The sequence below is a fragment of the Elephantulus edwardii genome, unplaced genomic scaffold (assembly GCF_000299155.1).
Source record: "Elephantulus edwardii isolate Elephantulus edwardi_28Jun2011 unplaced genomic scaffold, EleEdw1.0 scaffold00015, whole genome shotgun sequence".
In the NCBI taxonomy this organism is placed as follows: Eukaryota; Metazoa; Chordata; class Mammalia; order Macroscelidea; family Macroscelididae; genus Elephantulus; species Elephantulus edwardii.
In genome coordinates, this window is record NW_006399765.1 from 19,374,211 (window position 1) to 19,393,122 (window position 18,912).

Sequence of the window (18,912 nt, forward strand, 5' to 3'; positions counted from 1 at the left end):
CCTGCACTTCAGGGGATGGTCAGCAAGCAGGCTGAGTAGCAACGCCAGCTTGACTGGGACTTTCTGTGCTGTTATAAACCCAGCACTGACCCCCTCTGTCTCGATTACGGAAGGAGACAGGAAGGTAGGGGCCTGCCTCCATGTGTCCAGGGGTCTTGGGGTTCAGAGGTAACTCACCTTGGATGTCGAGCAGCGTGAAGTGAGGGTTGCTGGGAGCCTCAGGCACCAGACGGAAATAGAAGCGGTGGCCGCCCTGCGGCTCATCTCTGTCCACCACGCTGATGGTCTGGATGAGCTGAAAGGTGACACGGGGCAGGAGGCTGAGTCCCCTCTGCTCTGGGCGGTGGGGGCTCCCGGCCAGTCCTGGCAGTGCCCCCTTCCCCGCCCTCCGCCCTTTACCAGTACCTGGCCTGGCTTGGCGTCCTCACACACGGCTGCCTCGTAAGGCGTGGCCAGTTCTGGGGGATTGTCATTCACATCCAGGATTCGTATCCTCAGGGATGCCCGGGAAAGCTGGGCATGATTGTCTGCAATGAGAACGCAGGGGAGGCATCAAGTGTGAGCTCTAGACTGTCCTCCCTCCGTCAGCCAATGGAGCAAGATGAGGCAGGTGAGTCAGACCGAGAGAGTTGCAGGTTGACCAAGGTGTTGACGAGAGCAGGAGTGGGGACCTCTGAGTATGCCCAGGTTAATGATCATCCTCCTCACATCATAGTCACTGTTGTCACCACCACCATCGCTGTTACACTGATACTACCTGCATCATAACCTTGACCAACATAAGTGCCAGGCCCATCCCATCATCTCTATAACATATCCTCACCACCAACTCCACATGGACTGCTCTTCCCACGACCATCACCAGAACTCCTCGGCCCGCTGCCACCGTGGAGCCTGGCATGTTGCTGCGATGCCGGGAGCTAGATCAGTAGTACTCCAAACACCAGCAGGGTCACCCCTGGTCCACAGGTTTTCGGTGGGGCTTCCGGATTAAGACCGCCTAGTGGTAAGAAGCTGCACTGCAATCCCAACGGCACACTGAATCCACCAGCTGCTTTGCAGTAGAAGTTAGGGCAATAACCTCCCTGGCAATTGGGTTGTTGAGTACCGACCCATGGCTGACCCTCCAGCGGGTTTCCAGAAGCAGTTACTCACACGGGAGGAGACAGCCTATCCTTCTTCGAGCAGCTGGAGGATTCAAACTGCGTGCCTTCAGGTTTGCAGCACAGGTTCTTAACCAATAGGCCACCAGAGCTCCCTATTCTCCCTACTCAGAGCTCTGATTTACTACTTTTGAAAATTTGCTGGAGGTTGGCTCTTCCTCTGTGGCACACAACAACAACAACAACAACAAGAAGCAGGACTGATCACCCACTTCTGAAATAGGCCCTTGAACACCTTGTGACTAGCAGCAGAACACTGTTGGCTACAGAGTTGGGAAATGAGCCCCTCAGGTGAGATGGCCCTCAGAATGAGCCTGCTGCTTCCTCCAAGTGGAGTCTGTCTTAATGATGCAAATAGAGTCAAGCTTTTCACTCAATGAAGGGCGTTCATTTGCTGATGTTGTGAGACTCAAAATGAGAGGAAACAGCTGCACCCATCCATGAATAATTAGAACGTGGAATGAAATATGGATGTAAGAAACAAAAATTCCCATGACCAATGGAGAGAAGAGTGGAGTTAAATGAAAAATGGAGAGAAGAGAGAAGTTGTCAGTGATCTCATCTTTACTCGGCTCCATGATTAAAACCCACGGGAGCAGCCACCAGGACAGTAACCGATGTGTTACAATGGGCAGATCTGCTCTCAAGGACCTCTTTCAATGTGCAACGGTGTCAGTTTAAAGACTAAGGTGTGCCAAACCCAAGTCATGGCATTTTCAATTGCTTCATGTGCATGTGACAGTTGGACAATGAGGAAGAGAGATCAAAAAGAATTGGTGCCTTCGAATGGCAGTGTTAGTGAAGAAGGTGGAATACGTAACAGATTGTCAAAAGAATGAACATTTTTTGTCTTGGAGGAAATGCAACCTGAGTGTTCCTTCGAGGCAAAGAGGTTGAAACGTCCTCTCACATACTTTGGGCTTGTTTTCAGGAGGTACCAATCCTTGGACAAGAAGTCATGCTTGGAAAAGTCATTGAAAGAGAGGAAGACCCTTAAAGAGGTGATTGGCACAGAGACTACAGCAATGGACTGTAGCAGGGCAGAGACAGTGAGGATGGCACAGGACAGGGCAGGATCCTGATCTGTTGTTCCATGAGCTCCAGTCGACTTGCCAGCACCTATTAATATAACAACATTGCCTTGGCTCCCATTAAATCATCACCACTATGAGTAGTAGCATCACCAGCACCCCCATTCTAATATCTGTCCTACCACCATCATCACCACATGTCACAGTGCCCTGTTCTCATCACCATTATATCTAGAATTATCATGATTACCTCCAGTACCGTATTCACTAATGGCACCTTCATCACCCCTGTTGTTATGTGCCATCGAGTTGAATACCACTCACAGCGACCCTATCAACAACAGACCCTGGCCTAGCCTGTGCCGTCCTCATCACCTCTGACGCACCTGAATCCATTACTGCAGTCACTGTGTCAATCCATCTCACTGAAAACATTCCTCTCTTTTGCTGACCTTCCACCAAGCATGATGTCTTGCTCCAAGGAATGACCGGTCCCTATAACATTCTGACAGTATGTAAGATGAAGCGTCACCATCCTTGTATCATCACTCCTGCCACCATCGTAAGCACCGAGACCATTACTATCACGAACATCAGCACCACCACCATCCTCCCATTGCCATGACTACCACCTTCACGGTACCATCAGCATCAGCACCACTGCCGCCATTGTTACCATTACCCCCACAGTGTCACCATCACATCTCACCGCCGACAGTAATACCATCATCGTCACTGTATGTCTATCCTCACCATCACAGAGTGCCCAGAACACACCTGGAGCGTTCACATCTGAGATTTCTGGTATCTTTGCACAAATCCTGTGGTTTGATTCCATCTTCACTCTCCATGCTGTACAGAAGAACTAAAACGTGAGAAGGTTCTTAAAAAATTGGCCTTTAGTCCACACAATCTTGCAGCTGAGCTCTAAAACCTCTGCTCTTTGCAAACCCAACGCTGAGTTGAGACACGTCCCTGAGAGGTGGGTGCTGACCAGAGCCCTCTACAATACGTGACGTCCCACTTCACCAGCCTCGATCTCACCTACCTGGAGCCTCAGCATGTGAAGACGGCACAGAATAAGGTCTAATACACTTCATGAGTGAATGAAGCCTGAATGACACTGAAAGAGACTTGGTTTCTAGGTGTCGTTCTGTCCCTCACCCAGCATTTGATCTTAGGCCAGGCCCTTCCCTTTCTGACATAGGTTTCCACACCTGCAAAGTGAGTGGAAAGTGACCAAGACTGCAAAGTGGCCGGGAATCCGGAGCCAGGCAGTTTGAATCCCAACTCTGCCACTCCTTAGCTGTGTGACCTCCCTTGCCGTGCCTCAGTTTCCTCATCTGGAAAATGGGACCAAGAGGATGGTGTTGTTGTTAAGTGTTATCGAGTCGTAGGCGACGCATAGTGAGCCCATGAACGAAAGTCCTGGACACGTCCTGTATAACTTTCGTCCTTTCTCCAGGTTCACACGGTTTCCAGAGGCAAGCTATTTCAGAAGTGGATGCCACTCCTGCTTCCAAGCTTGTTTTAATTGGGGAGCTCCACCAAACGCTGTCCTGCCCTACAGGACTTTAAGCTACCGTCTGGAGCAGGCTCCACCCTTACTTACACTTAGTCTAAGGCTCTGGGCTGCCCCCTCCCTTTTAAAGGGCAAAAATAGAAAAGTAACACACAACAAAAAGGACCCTAGAAATTTCTCTTGCCTGACTGCCACCAAGTTGAGCCGCCATCGAGATGCCAGCCATCCCACCAGTTAGGCTTCCAGAGTGGATAGATTGGGTTAATACCTACAAGGCACTCACAACTGTGCATCGTAATGTCATTTAGATGCTAAATAAACAGATGTCCTCAAAGAATCTTTCTAGCAACGACATTAAATGGCTTGATGCCGGGATATTTCATCCCAGCCTGCTCTTCCTGGGCAGCGCACCGGGTGCTGGACTGTTCTAGAAGAACCTCTAAAACCTCTAGGTTCTTTGTCCTTTGGTTCTTTGTCTCTCTTAGCCACATGTTCATTACTGATATGTTCCCGTTACCAGCACCTTCAGGTAGGTCCCTTGGGAGAAGGAAGGGCACCCCACTTCCCAGCAGTGACTTTGATGGCAGGGGAGCTATTTCGGAGTCAGCCTGGGAGCTTGCAGGCAGCCAGGTACTGCACGAGTTTTGGAGGGAGCAAGGCAGGCTCATGACTCTTTCTCTGAACCCAGGGGTCCTCCGGATGCCGCCAGCAGCTGCGCGTGTGTTGATAAAGAGAAAAAATGGAGCTTGGGAGGCAGGTGCAGGCACCTCCTGGGGGGCCGTGGAAGAGAGGAGGAGGGAGTCCTTCATTAACTCACACCCCAGCTCCCCCCACCCCCTGGAGCACCCTTAGCCAGGGCACCTTATCTTCTCAGTTCACCCAGATCTGCCGCCTCAGCGATTACAGGGGGGTTTTTCCGGGGGTGAGCGACGGGAGTCGTGACTGGGAATGCCGGGTGAGCGGTTATTTTTGAGAGCAAGCTGCTGGGGGAACGTAGACAGACGGAGTCCTGGGGAGGAGGAGGGCAAGGCCCTGCCAGGAGAGGCAGCTTTATCTCTCAGGCAGAGGGAGAGGAGAGGAGAGGAGAGGAGAGGAGAGGAGAGGAGAGGAGAGGAGCACTGGCGTCTGGCTGCCCTCCCGGGACCCCTCTTCTGCACAGAGGCAGGGCAGGGACTGGAGGGTGAGAGAAGGCCAGGCTTCATGTGGAAGGGACACTTTATGAGCAGGATGGAACAATCGATCGCCCTGCTGGAGCACTGGTCACTTCTGGTGAGACCTTGTGGGGAAGCCCTCAAGTCTGAGGGCTGAGTGACCACTGATGTGGACAAACGCCCATGTTTTCACAGCTGCCCCTTGCAGCACTTATCCAGGGACACTGGCTTTGGGACAGGCTTGGAACTCAGAGCTGGAGGCTGGCCCTGGTCAGAATGCAGGGTTGGTGCAATCCTGCCTGTGTTTCTCCAGTCTAGCTGGACATCAGAGCTACCTGGGAAGTCTTTGAAAAATGCCAATGTCCACAGCCTGGCCCTTGATGGCTTTCAAAACTCTAGTTTGAATTGAAAGGACAGCAGGTCTGTCAGACTCTTCCCTGGGGCACCCAAGCCAGTGGCCTGCCCTCTGATCACGGCCAGTATCACTGATAAATAATGGATGAAAAGAATTTATTATTTTACCACCTTAAATGCTTCTAGTACAAAATGGGGATCCATCAATTGATTTATCTAGACCTCTTGGCAAGACTCTCCCATCTATAATCACTTTCATGTATATGACATCATCTTTGTGAAGGAGGTTTGCAAATCCCATTTTGTAGATGAGAAAACTGAGGCCAGAGAAGGGCCATGCTTGGAGGAAAGCCAGAAAGCACATCAGGGGCAGAGCTGGGCTTAGGCCCCATGCTGGGAGCAGACCTGCCTCCTGGCTCTTTGTCCAGCCGATGGCAGCTGTTGTTTACGGGGTTCTGCACTGAATTCTCCCACTGCCTTTAGGCAGGTGCCCCCTCCAGGGGCCAGTTTCCCTCAGGGCCTCATGCCCCTCTTGGCATCTCAGTTCAGCTGACTGACATGCAAATTAGTTTAATTATTTCTTCTTCTAAAATAAATTATATTTTGCAGTAGCTGCAATATGTTGTGTCAGGCAAAATTACATTCAATATTTTTAAACTAATTGATGCAGCCTTGAGGAAGGCTGATTGACAGCCCCGAGATGAGCAGGCCTGCAGCCTTAGCCGAGTCCAAATTAAAATGGAACGTGCTTCGGCCGGGTGCTTCCTCCTGAAGCCGTGGCTCCGTTTGTCCGAGGTGGTGACAGGGGAGGCCCCGGAGACTAAGGAGGCCCTCCTGGGAGGCTAGGCAGCCCAGTGGGAGCCTCAGAAGAGGTGGGACTTGAGGCAGAAGGATTGCTATGCATAGTGGGCCAGCCCCTGCTTACCTTGGGTGCAATTCCAATGGTGAAAAACAGACAGGGAAGTGGACGGAGCGATTTCGAACAGAGACTTGTAGCTTTTGCTGACAATTATGAATTGAGTACCTGCTGTGTACCAAGGACACAGCAGAGAACAAGACCGACATGTTATGCCTAGTGGCAGGGACAGATATTACTCCACAGTGTGACGAGAACTGAGAGAAAAAAGCTCAGGAGCTGTGAGTGTGTGGAGCAGGGGGTCCTGGGGTGTGGGACGCTTCTCTTGGACATTTGGGTCGAGATCACACTAGCAGATAGCCAAGTGAAGGTGATGGATGAGGAGAGAGAGTCATGGAGGGAGTGGGAAGTGCATGTGCAAAGGCCCTGGGGTAGGAAGGATGTAGCTAATGAGACCCTGGTCCCTTCCAAAAAGACCCCATCCTCTGGCAAAGTTACTCACATAACCAGTGGTTTCTAGGCCATACTGGGGTCCAGAGACTTGGGTCCATGAAAAGGAGAGGGGAGGCTCCCACTGGGCTTCCTAGCCTCCCAGGAGGGCCCCTTTCGACTCCAGGGCCTTCCCTGGCACCACCTCAGACAAATGGAGCTGTGATCTGGTTACAAAGGAGGTTTCTAAGGAGGGCCCCCTTTGACTCCAGGGCCTTCCCTGGCACCACCTCAGACAAATGGAGCTGTGATCTGGTTACAAAGGAGGTTTCTAACCACTAGATGGTACTCCCTTTCTGATAGTCTTCAGCTGTCAGAATGCTACTCACCTTCATGGACCTAGACAAAAACCCCTGCCTCTTCCAGGAAGCTTTCCTTGATTGCCCTTAGCTCTGGACAATCAGAGTTCAGTACAAGCTTGTTGTTGTTGTTATGTGCTGTCGAGTCGTTTGCGACTCATAGCGACCCCGTGTACAACAGCCCTAATCCCTGCTCTATCCTGTGCCAATCACATTGCCTCTGACACACCCATCCCGATTGCCCCAGTCACCTCATAGAGGGTCTTCCCCTCCTGCGCTGTCCCTCCACCCTCCCAAGCATGATGACCCTCTCCAAAGACCTGTCTCTCCTTGCAACATGTCCAAAGTATGTTAGATGAAGCCCCAAGCTTACAGAGCCCATAAAGCCTCATGTGATCAGCCTCCCATTGCCTCACTTCCCAGCTCTCTCCCTTTCAATCTGCTCCAAGTTCACTCCTTTGCCTCTTTCAAGCCTTTCCCCAGATGTTTCCTTCCCTGAGACACTTCTTATTTAAATCCAGCCCTTCTCTGTCTGTTTTCTTTCTTTCCGTTAGAATCTATCCAACATCCTCTACTTTTACTTAACTTGCTAATCATCCATCTCCCCCGGGGGAACAGAAGCCCATCACCCATCTGTCGGCGTGTTGTACTGTGGTGGTTTGCATTCTGCTGTGGTCTCTGGTGGCTTAGTGGTAAGGAGTTGCACTGCCAGCCCAAAGGCACGTGGTTTGAAACCACCCTAGTGGCTCCACAGGAGAAGGATGGGTAATCTCTTCCCATGTGATTAACTGCCTCTGAAAACCCTCTGGGGGCTCAGCTATAAATCAGTTCTGACTCAGCAGCACACAACAGTAACAACATGAGGTGAGAGCCAAGCCATTGGTATTACTAATTCTAGGAGGGTCACCTGTGATGACAGGTATGGTGGCACTTCCAGACCAAGAGAGACTAGGAAGAAAGAGTTGGCAATCCAGTTCCCAAACTTAGCAGATGAAAATGTGGATCACAGCAGAATGTGGTCCACAATAGTGACAGATTAGAAGGTGCTCAAAACATGCAGTGGCTGCCATGGACTCGAGCAGACTGATGGTCCTGAAATGATGCCCGGCCTGGGGCTTCACTGGGTTGCACCGGGGGCTGCCAGGAGGGGAAGCTGCCTCACAAGCAGCTGGGAACAGGACAGAAAGACACATTTCTGTTTACTCTGTTTGCTGTATCTCCAGAGCCTATGTTCACGGAGCGCGCGCACACACAGACACACACACACACAACTCCCGGTGGCCGAGTGGTAAGAAGCTGCAATCCTAAAGGCATATGGTTCAAATACACCAGCTGCTGAGTGAGAAAAGGATGGGAAAGATTAACTACTTCTGAAAAACCACTAGAGGGTCAGCTGTGGGTTGGTCCTGATTTGATGGCACACAACAACAACAAAACATATATATATATACACACACACACACACATACATATACATACATAGATACATACACACACAGACACAGTCTTTTTGGAAGACGATTGCATATATTATGAATATACAAATTACATATATAGAATATATATGATAGAAGATACGTTATGGAAGAAGATATATTGTGGAAGAAGATATATTATGAAAGAATATATATTATGGAAGAAGATATATAGATAGATATAGATATAGATATAGATATAGCTAGAGATAGAGATAGAGATAGAGATAGAGATAGAGATAGAGATAGAGATAGATATAGATATAGATATAGATATATACACACACATGTGCGCCACCTTTCTGGCATCTGTCCACATTGTCATAGCTACCCTCTGCAGCATTTCTCCAGGGACACTGGATTTGGGCAGGACTGGAACTCAGAGCTGGGGGCTGTCGCTGGTCAGAATGCAAGGACAGCCAGGCCTTTCTATTGCAGTACTGCTGAATGAGTCCCAAAAGTCCACTCAGGTTTATAGCAGACAGGCGTTAACTACTAAAGCCAGCCAGGGCCCACATGTACGGTGCATGGTGAGTGCTTAACAACCACGTGTGAAGTGAACAGACATAACTCCCTGTGGTGTGCCTGACATGCCCCGTCTCTAAGAGAGGTGCCTGAGAAGTGGCCTGAGAGACTACGTCATATCTTGACGTCATTGTTAATGTGCTGTTGAGTGGAGCTGACCCTCCAGGGGGTTTTTAGAGGCTGTAATTTGGATGGGAGGAGACTGCCTATCTTTCCATCACAGAGCAGGTGATGGATTCAAACCACCTGCCTTTGGGCTGACAGGGCAGCCCTTTACCACTAGGTACCAGCTCTGTGTAAATCCTGCTTGGATGGACTAATCCTCGGGGGTGGGAGGTCACACCTCCTCCCAGGATTTAGGGAGTGGTCTAGCTTGATGGCCCTTTTCCTCCCTCCCTCTCTGGCCGCAAAGCTACAAGACTGGGAAGTGGAGAGGGAGAGACAGACGGACGGGTGCAAGCCAACTCAGATGGAGGCCCTGCTTACATCTGCACAGTGGGGGTGAATGGAGCAGGGAGCACAGTCTGCACCCACAAGGGGACCTATAGTTCCCTAGCCCCTCCTCAACTCTTGAAGGAATGAAATTGCATCCAAACATCAGGCTCTGACTAGAGCTGGCCAGCCGGGTAGAAGATTTATCATCCCAATTACAAGCTCGCTAAGACAGACAGGCAGATAGAGAGGAGGGGCTCGTGCAAAGGTGGGGGCCCTCCTGGGAGGGCTGTCTGGGTGGCAGCAATGGACTCCTTGCACTCACTGTCATGACCTGACTCATCCAATGGGAACAGGGCCATACTCTTGACTTTGAGGATCTGTTTGACTTCCCTGTTTAGGCTACAGGTCTTAGGGAAACAAAGGACTAGGACTCTTTGAGCTGTATTCATAGAATAATCAGATGAAGAGGATGGGAAGGGAAATGATGCATATGCAAAGGCCCTGGGGTCAGTGGGTAAGCTGTAGGTAGTAAGATCTTGGATCCCTTTCAAGGAAGACCCCAGCCCTTAACATTACTCAAATGGAATCTGAACCCAGCTGGATTTGGGGGTGGGAAACGTTGTTGGGAAAGGAATTAAGGCCCCAGAATCCTAGCATCTCTGGAGTGGAGAGGCACAGGAGAAAGGTTTATTCCCTAGGGTTAATGTTCTGCTCTACTGAGACTTCATCCAACCCGACCACCACCGAATTGATTCTAACCCAGAGATCTAAAGGACCATCCCACAGGGTTTTCAAGGCTGTAATCTTTACAGAAGTAGACTGCAGAGTGGCTGGTGGGGTTTGAACTGCTGACTTTTCAGTCCACAGCCCAATACTGAATCCACAGAAATATCAGAGCTCCTCCCAGTGTCACTGACATCACAAAAATCCTTGTTTATGTTGCTATTTGTTAAGTACTTAGGGTGATGCTGGGTCTCAGGAGCAGCCAGTACAAGCTGATACCCAGACCTGACTTACACACCCCTGATGACGGGGAGTTCACTGCCTTCTGAAGCAAAGCCTTCCCTGCAGACCTATTAACAAGCCTTTCTCCAGACCACCCCCTCTCTGTCCCCTGGAAGCCGCCTCATATCACCCCAGTCCTCCCTGCCCACCCCACACATCTGATCCTGAGCCTTTCTGACAGCCTCCCATCTGCTCTCTGCTCCAGGCTCGTCTCCTCCTGCCCACCTCCAGCCTGAATTGTGTGAATGCAGGGATCACACATCCAAACCTGACATTCCTCTGCTCAAAGCGCTGGCTTCCTGCTGCCCCAGGAGATGTTTCACTGCTCTGTGGACAGCCAAGGACCTCCTTGGTGGTGATGGCCACCCTCAGGCCTTAGCCTCCGGCTCCCTTGAGTTCCTCTGTCCACAGAATGGACAGTGGGTTGCCCAACCTCGTCTGCTCACAGAGGACTTCTTGCCTGAAGTCCAGGAACCCAGCTTCTGGGTCTCCTTATTCTTCAGGACCTCACTCGGATGTCACCCCCTCTGGGAAGGGTTTCCTGTCCCTCATGTGTCTCCTACAAAACCCCATGGCTTCCACTCTCTGTGTTGCCCCTGACTGCTGATGGGCCATCTTCTGCCCACATGCAAGACCCCCAAATCCACAGTTAAGCCTTTTTCATTGGTAGAACATGGGTGGGGGGAACTTGCCAAGGTGGGGTGGATGATGAGAGGCAAACATGGAGGGGAAGGTGTGAGCCCCCTCACTCCGCACCTGCTCCTCCTCCAGCTTCCCCAGACCTCCTCTATATTGTCCTTCTAAGGAGTACTGGACAGAGAATCAGACAGTTTCATCAGTGGACTTGGGCAAGTTCACCCCCTTCCTTGGTCGTCTGTGTTCCCAGCTGTAAAATGGGCACAAGATGGGAGGGACTAAAGCCATCATCTCAGACATCTCTTCTCTCTTCAGATTCTTTCTGGAAAATCATGCCAGTTTGTGTCAAGCATGTTGTTGGGAGGGAGCAGTCCTTGGAAGAGGACATCGTGCTTGGAAAGGTGGAGGGTCAGGGAAGGAGAGGACCACTCTCAATGAGATGGATTGACACGGTACAGCAACAATTGGCTTAAGCTCAGCAGAGGTGGAGAAAGATGGTACAGGCCCACAAAGGCTATACATCAAGTTGCTGTGAGTCGGAGTTGACTCGACAGCACCTATCAACAACAGCCTGTGAGACGGTCTCTAGAAAGCATTCAGCACGATGTCCGGCCTGCTGTGAGCTCTGAATAATAGAAGCTGCAGGCAGTGGCGGCTCTGTGGGATAATTCCCACTCTTTGATGAGGGAGACCTAGATTCAATTCTACACACACACACACACACAGACACACACACACACACACACACACCCATGCAGCCATTCCCTGTCTGTCAGTGGAGGCTTACATGCTGCTATGATGTTCAACGGGGACCTCTGGTAAGAGGTGGCCTAGTGGTAAGAAGCTGCATTGCAATCCCAAAGGAATGCAGTTCGAATCCACCAGCTGCTCTTGGGAGTGGGAGAGGGCAATCTCCTCCTGTGCGATTAACTGCTTCTAAAAACCTGCTGGAGGGTCAGCTATGGGCCAGTTCTGACTCGATGGCCGACAACAAGAACAACAAGAACCTATTCTCCTGAATAGGTTTCAGGAGAGTGTCTAGACTAAGAAAGACTAGGAAGAAAGGCCTGGTGATCTATCTCCTAAAAACAGCTGATTAAAACCCCATGGATCATAATGGTCCAATCTGCAAAGGATCATGGGGATGGTGCAGGCTGGGGAGCACAGGATTCACCCCGTTGTTAATGGGATGCCCGTGAGTCAGGGATTGACTTGATGGCAGCTAACAATAATTATTAACAATGACAATACACTATTGGACAGACATCCAGCAAGGCAGGCATTGTTGTGACCACTCTGTAATTGAAAAATGAAGTCCAATGGGGGGGAGTGACAGGTTTTAAGATGACATAGTGGGAACCGTACAATGAGAGTCAATTCTTTCCGTCCACTGTCCTACCTCCTAGCTGGGAGGACAAGCCCATTTGTTCATCTTCTGAGCAAATATTTATCACACGCTTATCGTGAGCCCGGCCAGTGTGAGTGCTGTGGTCACAGACCAGACTTGCTCTCATGAAATATACAGTGTCCTGGAGGAGGGAGGTATTAACCCGACACTCACATGGATGAATATCTAAGCCATGAAGTTTGCTCAGTGGCACGAAGGGGAAATGCAGGGGCCTGGGAGGTGTGAGCTGGCCTTGGGTGACCCGTAATGGGAAGCTTCCAGTGAAGCAAGTTAACCCCATGCTGCCCTAGACATCCAGCAATCACCCATTTATACAAGTAACGCGAGCCTTCTGTGTTTGCCAGCCGCTCCCTCTCCCCTACTAGCTATTTTCATAAGCATACTATGCTAATTTTTTACAGTAACACGTTAAAAAAAATAGCATAAGGGCTGAGCTTACCAAAATAACTCGCGGAGGGAAGGGGCAGCTGGTAAATACACGTAAATGAGTTATTTATGTGAAAATAAAATATGGAACTCCCCTTCCAGATCATCACGGGACACCAGAGGACACTGCATCACTCCTGGAGGAGGTGACCAGATGGATGCAGCCCCGGGGACACCTCCCCCGGGACTGGCTTTCCAAATTCCCTTGTCTCTTTGAAGACTGTCCCTTTACAACTGCCCTTTCCACCGAAGGAGCCAGACACAAATTGTACTTTAAATTCAATATTGGTCATTAATATTTCATGATTACAAAACGTTAAAGATAATGTCAGTGGAAGGAGCGTCTGCATGGGCAGGATGGATGACTCAGAAGTTAGGGAAGAGGGGAGCTGGCATACTAAGTGGCTCCAGGAGTCTTTGAGGTAATCCAGTGTGACAGGCGGCGGGCTCCCGGCTGAGCACAACATCCTCCAACATTCTCCGAGGGGCTCGCCGAGCTCCACCGCTGTGTATAAATATTTCCCCTCTGATTCTTGTCACCTCATGTTTGTTACGCTCGGGAGCAGGCGGGGCTACTGTGACCCCACAAACATCCACTCTCTTGCTAAAGATGCCAAGTGGATGTTTCGACAGGAGGGCTGGGATAGAGGGACCCACTGACATTGAACTTGGGGTGGAGGGGAGGACTCAAAGGTGGGAGGTCTGGCGTCAAGGCCTGGCCTTGCATTGTCCTCCTCTGTGACTTTGGGGATACCCGTGTTTCTCCTTGATTTTCCTCTTCCTCATCTGGAAAATGGGGATAATAATAATAAGTTTGTACTCGTGGGGGTGGTTCAATGCCGTCTTTCTAATTACCTGCTACACATCTGAGAACTGGGCAGTGAATAAGGATGACAGGAAAAGAACCCATGCATCTGAGATACAGTGTTGGAGAAGAGAGCTGGGTATTCCAGGGACTTCCAAAAGAACAAACAGGTATGAGTTGGAGAAAGTGCAGCCACAAGGTACCTTAGAGGCAAAGTTGAGGAAGCTTTGTCTCACATATTTTCACATGTTGTTAGGAGAGACTATTCCTTGGAAAAGGACATCAGACTTGGGAAGGCAGAGGGGTCAGCGAAGGAGAGGAAGACCCTTAATGAGATGGACTGACGCACTGTCTGCAGCAATGGACTCATATGTCTCTAGGCTGATAAGGATGGCATTGGATAGGACAGAACTCAGATCTATTGTTCATGGGGTCGCTGTGAGCCATTTATGACTCAGTAACACTTAACAACAACATGGAAAAGCCCATCAACAAATGAATAGATAGAAAAGCTGTGGTATAGTCACACAATGGAATACTATGCAGCACTGAAAAACAATGAACTCATGAATTATTATACAAAACGGGTGACCCTGGAGGACATTATGGTGATTGAAATATCTCAGTCATGACAGAACAAATACTGCATAGTGTCACTATTGTAAAGGGGGACTGACATGTGGTTGGGAGGGAAACTAAGAAAAGAGGGGATAAAGAATGTATACTGCATTGAAACAGATGAGGGAGAGAACTGTTTAGGAGGCATATATGATTAGGTATTATTGTCATGACAAGAGTCCAGAATGAAAGCTGTGCAGTGGAGTGGACTGGGCGGGAGGGGGGATTTTATAACAATGAAAGTATTTTTTTCTTTTTTTACTTTCCATATAGAAAAGTGAACTGGGGGAGGGGTGGGCAAGGAGAAAAGTGTGCAACAGTGAATGAATGGAAATCCAAAGTCTCTGTAAACATCCATAAAAATTAATATTAAAACAAAGGAAACAAATAAACAAAAATACCCCAACAACATAGAGAAGGTGAGAAGGTGGGGTGGGTGGTGGGTGTAGCTCCTGGGGAAGGTGGGGTGGGAGGTAGATAGAGCTCCAAGCTTTGGACAAGGACCAGGAAAATGTGCCTTCAGGGGCATGTGAGTAAGAGAAAAGGGCTCCAGAGCAGACAGGCTCAGCTTGAATGTGTGGGAATCTGGACAAGTGATCTCACCTCTCTGTGTCTCAGTTTCCTCACCTGCACAATGGGCTAATAGTGGCATTGCTATCTCTCCAGGTTGAAGAGAAGAGTCGATGAGCTGTAAAGTGCTGGCACACAGTTGGTGCCTAATATATGTCCAGAACAACAGCAAAACCAAAATTCACTGCCCCTGAGCTGATTTGAGCTTACAGCCACCCTGCAGGGCACAGCAGAATTGTAGGATTTCCAAAGCTGTAAATCGAACAGTTAGCAGACTGCCTCACGTTTCTCCTGCACAGCAGTAGGTAGGTTCCAACTGCCCACCTTTTGGTTGGTGGCTTGTTTCTCTGAGCATTGCACCACGAGGACTCCAGATGCCATTAATTAAACACGTCCTACATATCAAGCTACGTAGCAAAAGTGAGGAGGACTTTGGGCACTTACTTAAGAAGATCAAAGACTATAGCCTTCAGCGTGTATTACAGCTCAACATCAAGAAGACAGAAATCCTCACCACTGGGCCAAGAGGCAACATTATGATAGAAGGAGAAAAGATTGAAGTTGTCAACAATTTCACTTCACTTAGATCCACAATCAACACGCAGGGAAAGGTGTGTTGCGCTGGGAAAATCTGCTGTCAAAGGCCTTTCTGAAGTGCTAAAGAATAAGTCAAATTAAGAACAGTCAATTTAAAGACTAAGGTGAACTTGATCCGAGTCATGGATCCAAGCCCAGGCCTTCCTAGGCATCTGTAAGTTGGACAATGAATAAGGATGACAGAAGAATTGATTTGGGCTTTGAATTAGGCTGTTGGAGAAGAGTAGTGAATATCCCCTGAACTGCCAAAAAACCCCAAAAAGTCTGTCTTGGAGTAAGTGCAATCAGAATGCTCCTTTAGAAAAGTGCCACAATGAATGACTGGAAACCCTAGGTCTCTGTGAAATTTCTTTAAAATGAATGAAACAAAAAAGAATGCTCCTTCAGAGTCAAAGATGGTGAAACGCTGTGTCATATACTTTGGGTATGTTCTCTGGAGGGTCCAGTCTTTGGAAAATGACATCAAGCTGGAAAGGCGGAGGGTCAGAGAACGAGATACCAGCTTGATCTGCAGGAAGTGTTTAATTAATGGGCTCTGGAGTCCTGGGGGTGCAATGCTCAAAGCAGCAAGCTGCTACCCCATCAGATGGACTGACGCAGCGACTGTAACAATGGGCTCGGGCATCTCAGAGAAGTGAGGATGGGGCAGGGGGGCAAGGTCCTGCTCAGAGGCCAAGAAAACAAACAGATTCATCCTGGAGAGGGTTAAACCAGGCTGTTCCTTGGAGGCAAGGATTCTGAGGCTTCGTCTGACATACTTTGGACATGTTGTAAGGAGGGACCGGTCCTTGGAGAGGGACATCATGCTTGGGAGGGTGGAGGGACAGCGCAGGAGGGGAAGACCCTCTATGAGGTGGATTGATTCCGTGACTGGGGAAATCGGGATGGGTGTGTCAGAGGCAGTGCGATTGGCACAGGACAGAGCAGGGTTTAGGGCTGTTGTACATAGGGTCGCTATGAGTTGCAAGCGACTCGACGGCACATAACAACAACAAACAACAATGAGTCAAAGGCAACTTGATGGCACATACTAACTTAATAAGGATTTTTCATGCATTACGCTGCATACTGAAAAAAATTGGGTCTCATTACTTTTCCTACCGCATGCTGTTAGGAGAGGCTGATCCCTGGAAAAGGACATCATGCTTGGAAAGGGGGCGGGTCATAATAACGTAATAAGGACACCTGACAATAACAATGATGTGCAGTGTGGAGGGTGGGAAGAGTTCTGAGTTACAACTCAAGAGAGAGGGGCCTCTAACTCAGTGACCTGCCTTCCTTCAAAGCTCACCAGCTTCCCATGGTGAGTCACTGGGAGTGAGCGCAGGATTTGGAGAGCAGAGAAATGAAAAAACCTACAACTGCCATTGAATTGGAACTGACTTGACCCGTAGATTGACTTACACTAGATTTCCAGAGACTGTAACTCATATGGGAGAAGACGGCCCAGCTTTCTCCCTCAGAGCCAATGGTGGATTCAAACTGTTAAAGAGGCCCAGTCTTTGGATTAGAAACACACCTCCCTACGGACTACAGCACAGAAGAGCAGAGAGTGCAGGGAGACAGAGGGTGGAACTCTGTCTTCCCCAAACACATGGTGCTGTCCTAACCCACTCCCCTGGGCCTCTGAATTCGGCTGTGTTTGGAAATAAGGTCTCTGAAGGTGTTATCAGTTAACCCTTGGTTGTGCTGACGTTGGGTGGGCCTCAATCCAATATGGCTGATCTAACATGAGAAGAAACAGCTGCAGAGACAGGGTGGGAGGGCCGGCCACCTGAGGACAGAGGCAGAGATGAGTGTTGCAGCCACAAGCCAAGGAAAGCCAAGCTTCTTCACCAGGAACCACCGGGGCTGGGAAACAGCAGGGAAAACAGTTCATCTAGAACATTCACAGGAAACCTAGTCCTGCTGAAACCTTGAGCCTATGCCTTGGCGAAGGACATCTTCTTAAAGGAAGACCCTCAACCAGGTGGGCTGACAGAGTGACGGTAACAATGGGATTAAACAGGTCAGAGACCGTGAGGTTGATGTAGGATGAGTCAGGGTTCAGATCTGTTGTTCATAGAGATGCTATGACTCATCCTCAACTCGACGGCACTTAACAGCAACAACAGCAACAGCAGCCTCTAGAGCTCTGAGACCATACACTTCTACGGCTTAAAGTGCCCTAATTTGTGGCACCTTCTGATGACAGCCAAGGAGACGAAAACAGTGGGGGAGGAAACCAGGCAGATTGGGGGCAAATCCCTGAGGCAAGTCTCTTACCATCCCGAGCCTCGATTTTCCCATCAGTAAAATGGGTGCTTCTCATGTTACCTTACCAGGTAGCTGTGAAGGTTCAGTGAAGTCTTATTCTAGAAAATCCCAGCACAGCATACATTATTGGTAAAAAGTTGAAAATATATGTAGGGGAGAGTGTGCCCCAATCCTCCCCCAGTGAACAGCAAACGCGTTCCTTCTCAGAGCGACAGACTGTACGTGCTATTCTCATTGCATCTTAAAAGTGACCCACTGGGCAGAATCTCAATGCTTAACCCAAGCGGGGACCTGCTAACAGCAGACTGCCAAGCACTGTGATAAGCTGGTGGGAAAGATGGATTTCTGAGTCAGGAGAGGGGATATCACTGTCCAGCAGTCAGGGCTGCCCTCCCTAGCTCAGGCTGCAGCCCAGAGTCTCCATTGCTGCCCAGGGAGCCTGTTCTGGGAGGTGAAAAGGAGGGGTCTCTCTTCCCGCCTGCCCCCCCAGTCCAGCCACCACTTCGTCTCCAGCCACCTTTGTTATCTGCCTTTCAAGCAGTGGAGGAGTGGATTCAAAGGCTCAGAGCAGCAGGCACTGAGGTCTGAGCCAGCTTTGTATTTTCCTTTAAACTGAAGTTGAAAGAGAAGGAGAACTTCAGCCCAGGGACTTCCTCGGCCCAGAATGGACCAGTGGGGCTGAGAAGGTGGGAGGACGCTGGGAAGGTAAGAAGGAAGCTGCGGGCTGGAGGGGCCTGGGGCGAGGTGTGCAGAGGCGAGTTTGAACTTAGCCCGCCTGTGGCTCCGAGAATTCCTGTCGTCACCATTTCTTACCTTGGCTCTGCTGACTCCTGAGGCCTCTCAGGCTGACAGGGTGACAGGGTCGGGGAGCCTGGATACCAGGCGGGTGGAGGCCTGGGTACAGAGGATGCCTGGCAGGGGGAGAAGGGGCTGGATGGCCTGGGCCCCCGCTGCTGCTTCAAGCCTCCACGTGTCCTCAGCAACCTCTCATTAGTCTACAGATCTGTCCTCCCGTGTCTCAGAACCCCTTCTTTCTTTCTTTCTCACATTAGCCCCCAAGTTGCACCAAACTAGTTGTGATACACACACATCACATCGCCAAAATGGGACCCCAAACACATTGGAGTCATTGCTGAGGCGGCTCACCTGCACGCCCGCCCCACAGCAGGTCCTGTGGACCCCTTCTTCAGCCTGCATCCCAACCACGGCTGACTTCCTCCACTACAACCTTCTATCTCCTTGGGGTCCCTGGTCCCCCCTTTTCGTTGCTGAACTGAATCCAATGTGCAAA

The 18,912-nt window shown here is 49.9% G+C and overlaps 1 protein-coding gene across 1 annotated transcript in view; it reads right to left on the reverse strand.

The window, feature by feature from the left end:
- Positions 1–18,912, reverse strand: part of CDH22 (cadherin 22, type 2) — an 89,975-nt gene that overhangs the window by 12,465 nt on the left and 58,598 nt on the right. Inside the window, exons 8-9 of the mRNA XM_006881592.1 lie at positions 406–527; positions 178–295 (exon numbers count right to left, since the gene is read on the reverse strand). Coding sequence (XP_006881654.1) covers positions 178–295; positions 406–527 — 240 coding nt within the window. The remainder of the gene's footprint in view (positions 1–177; positions 296–405; positions 528–18,912) is intronic.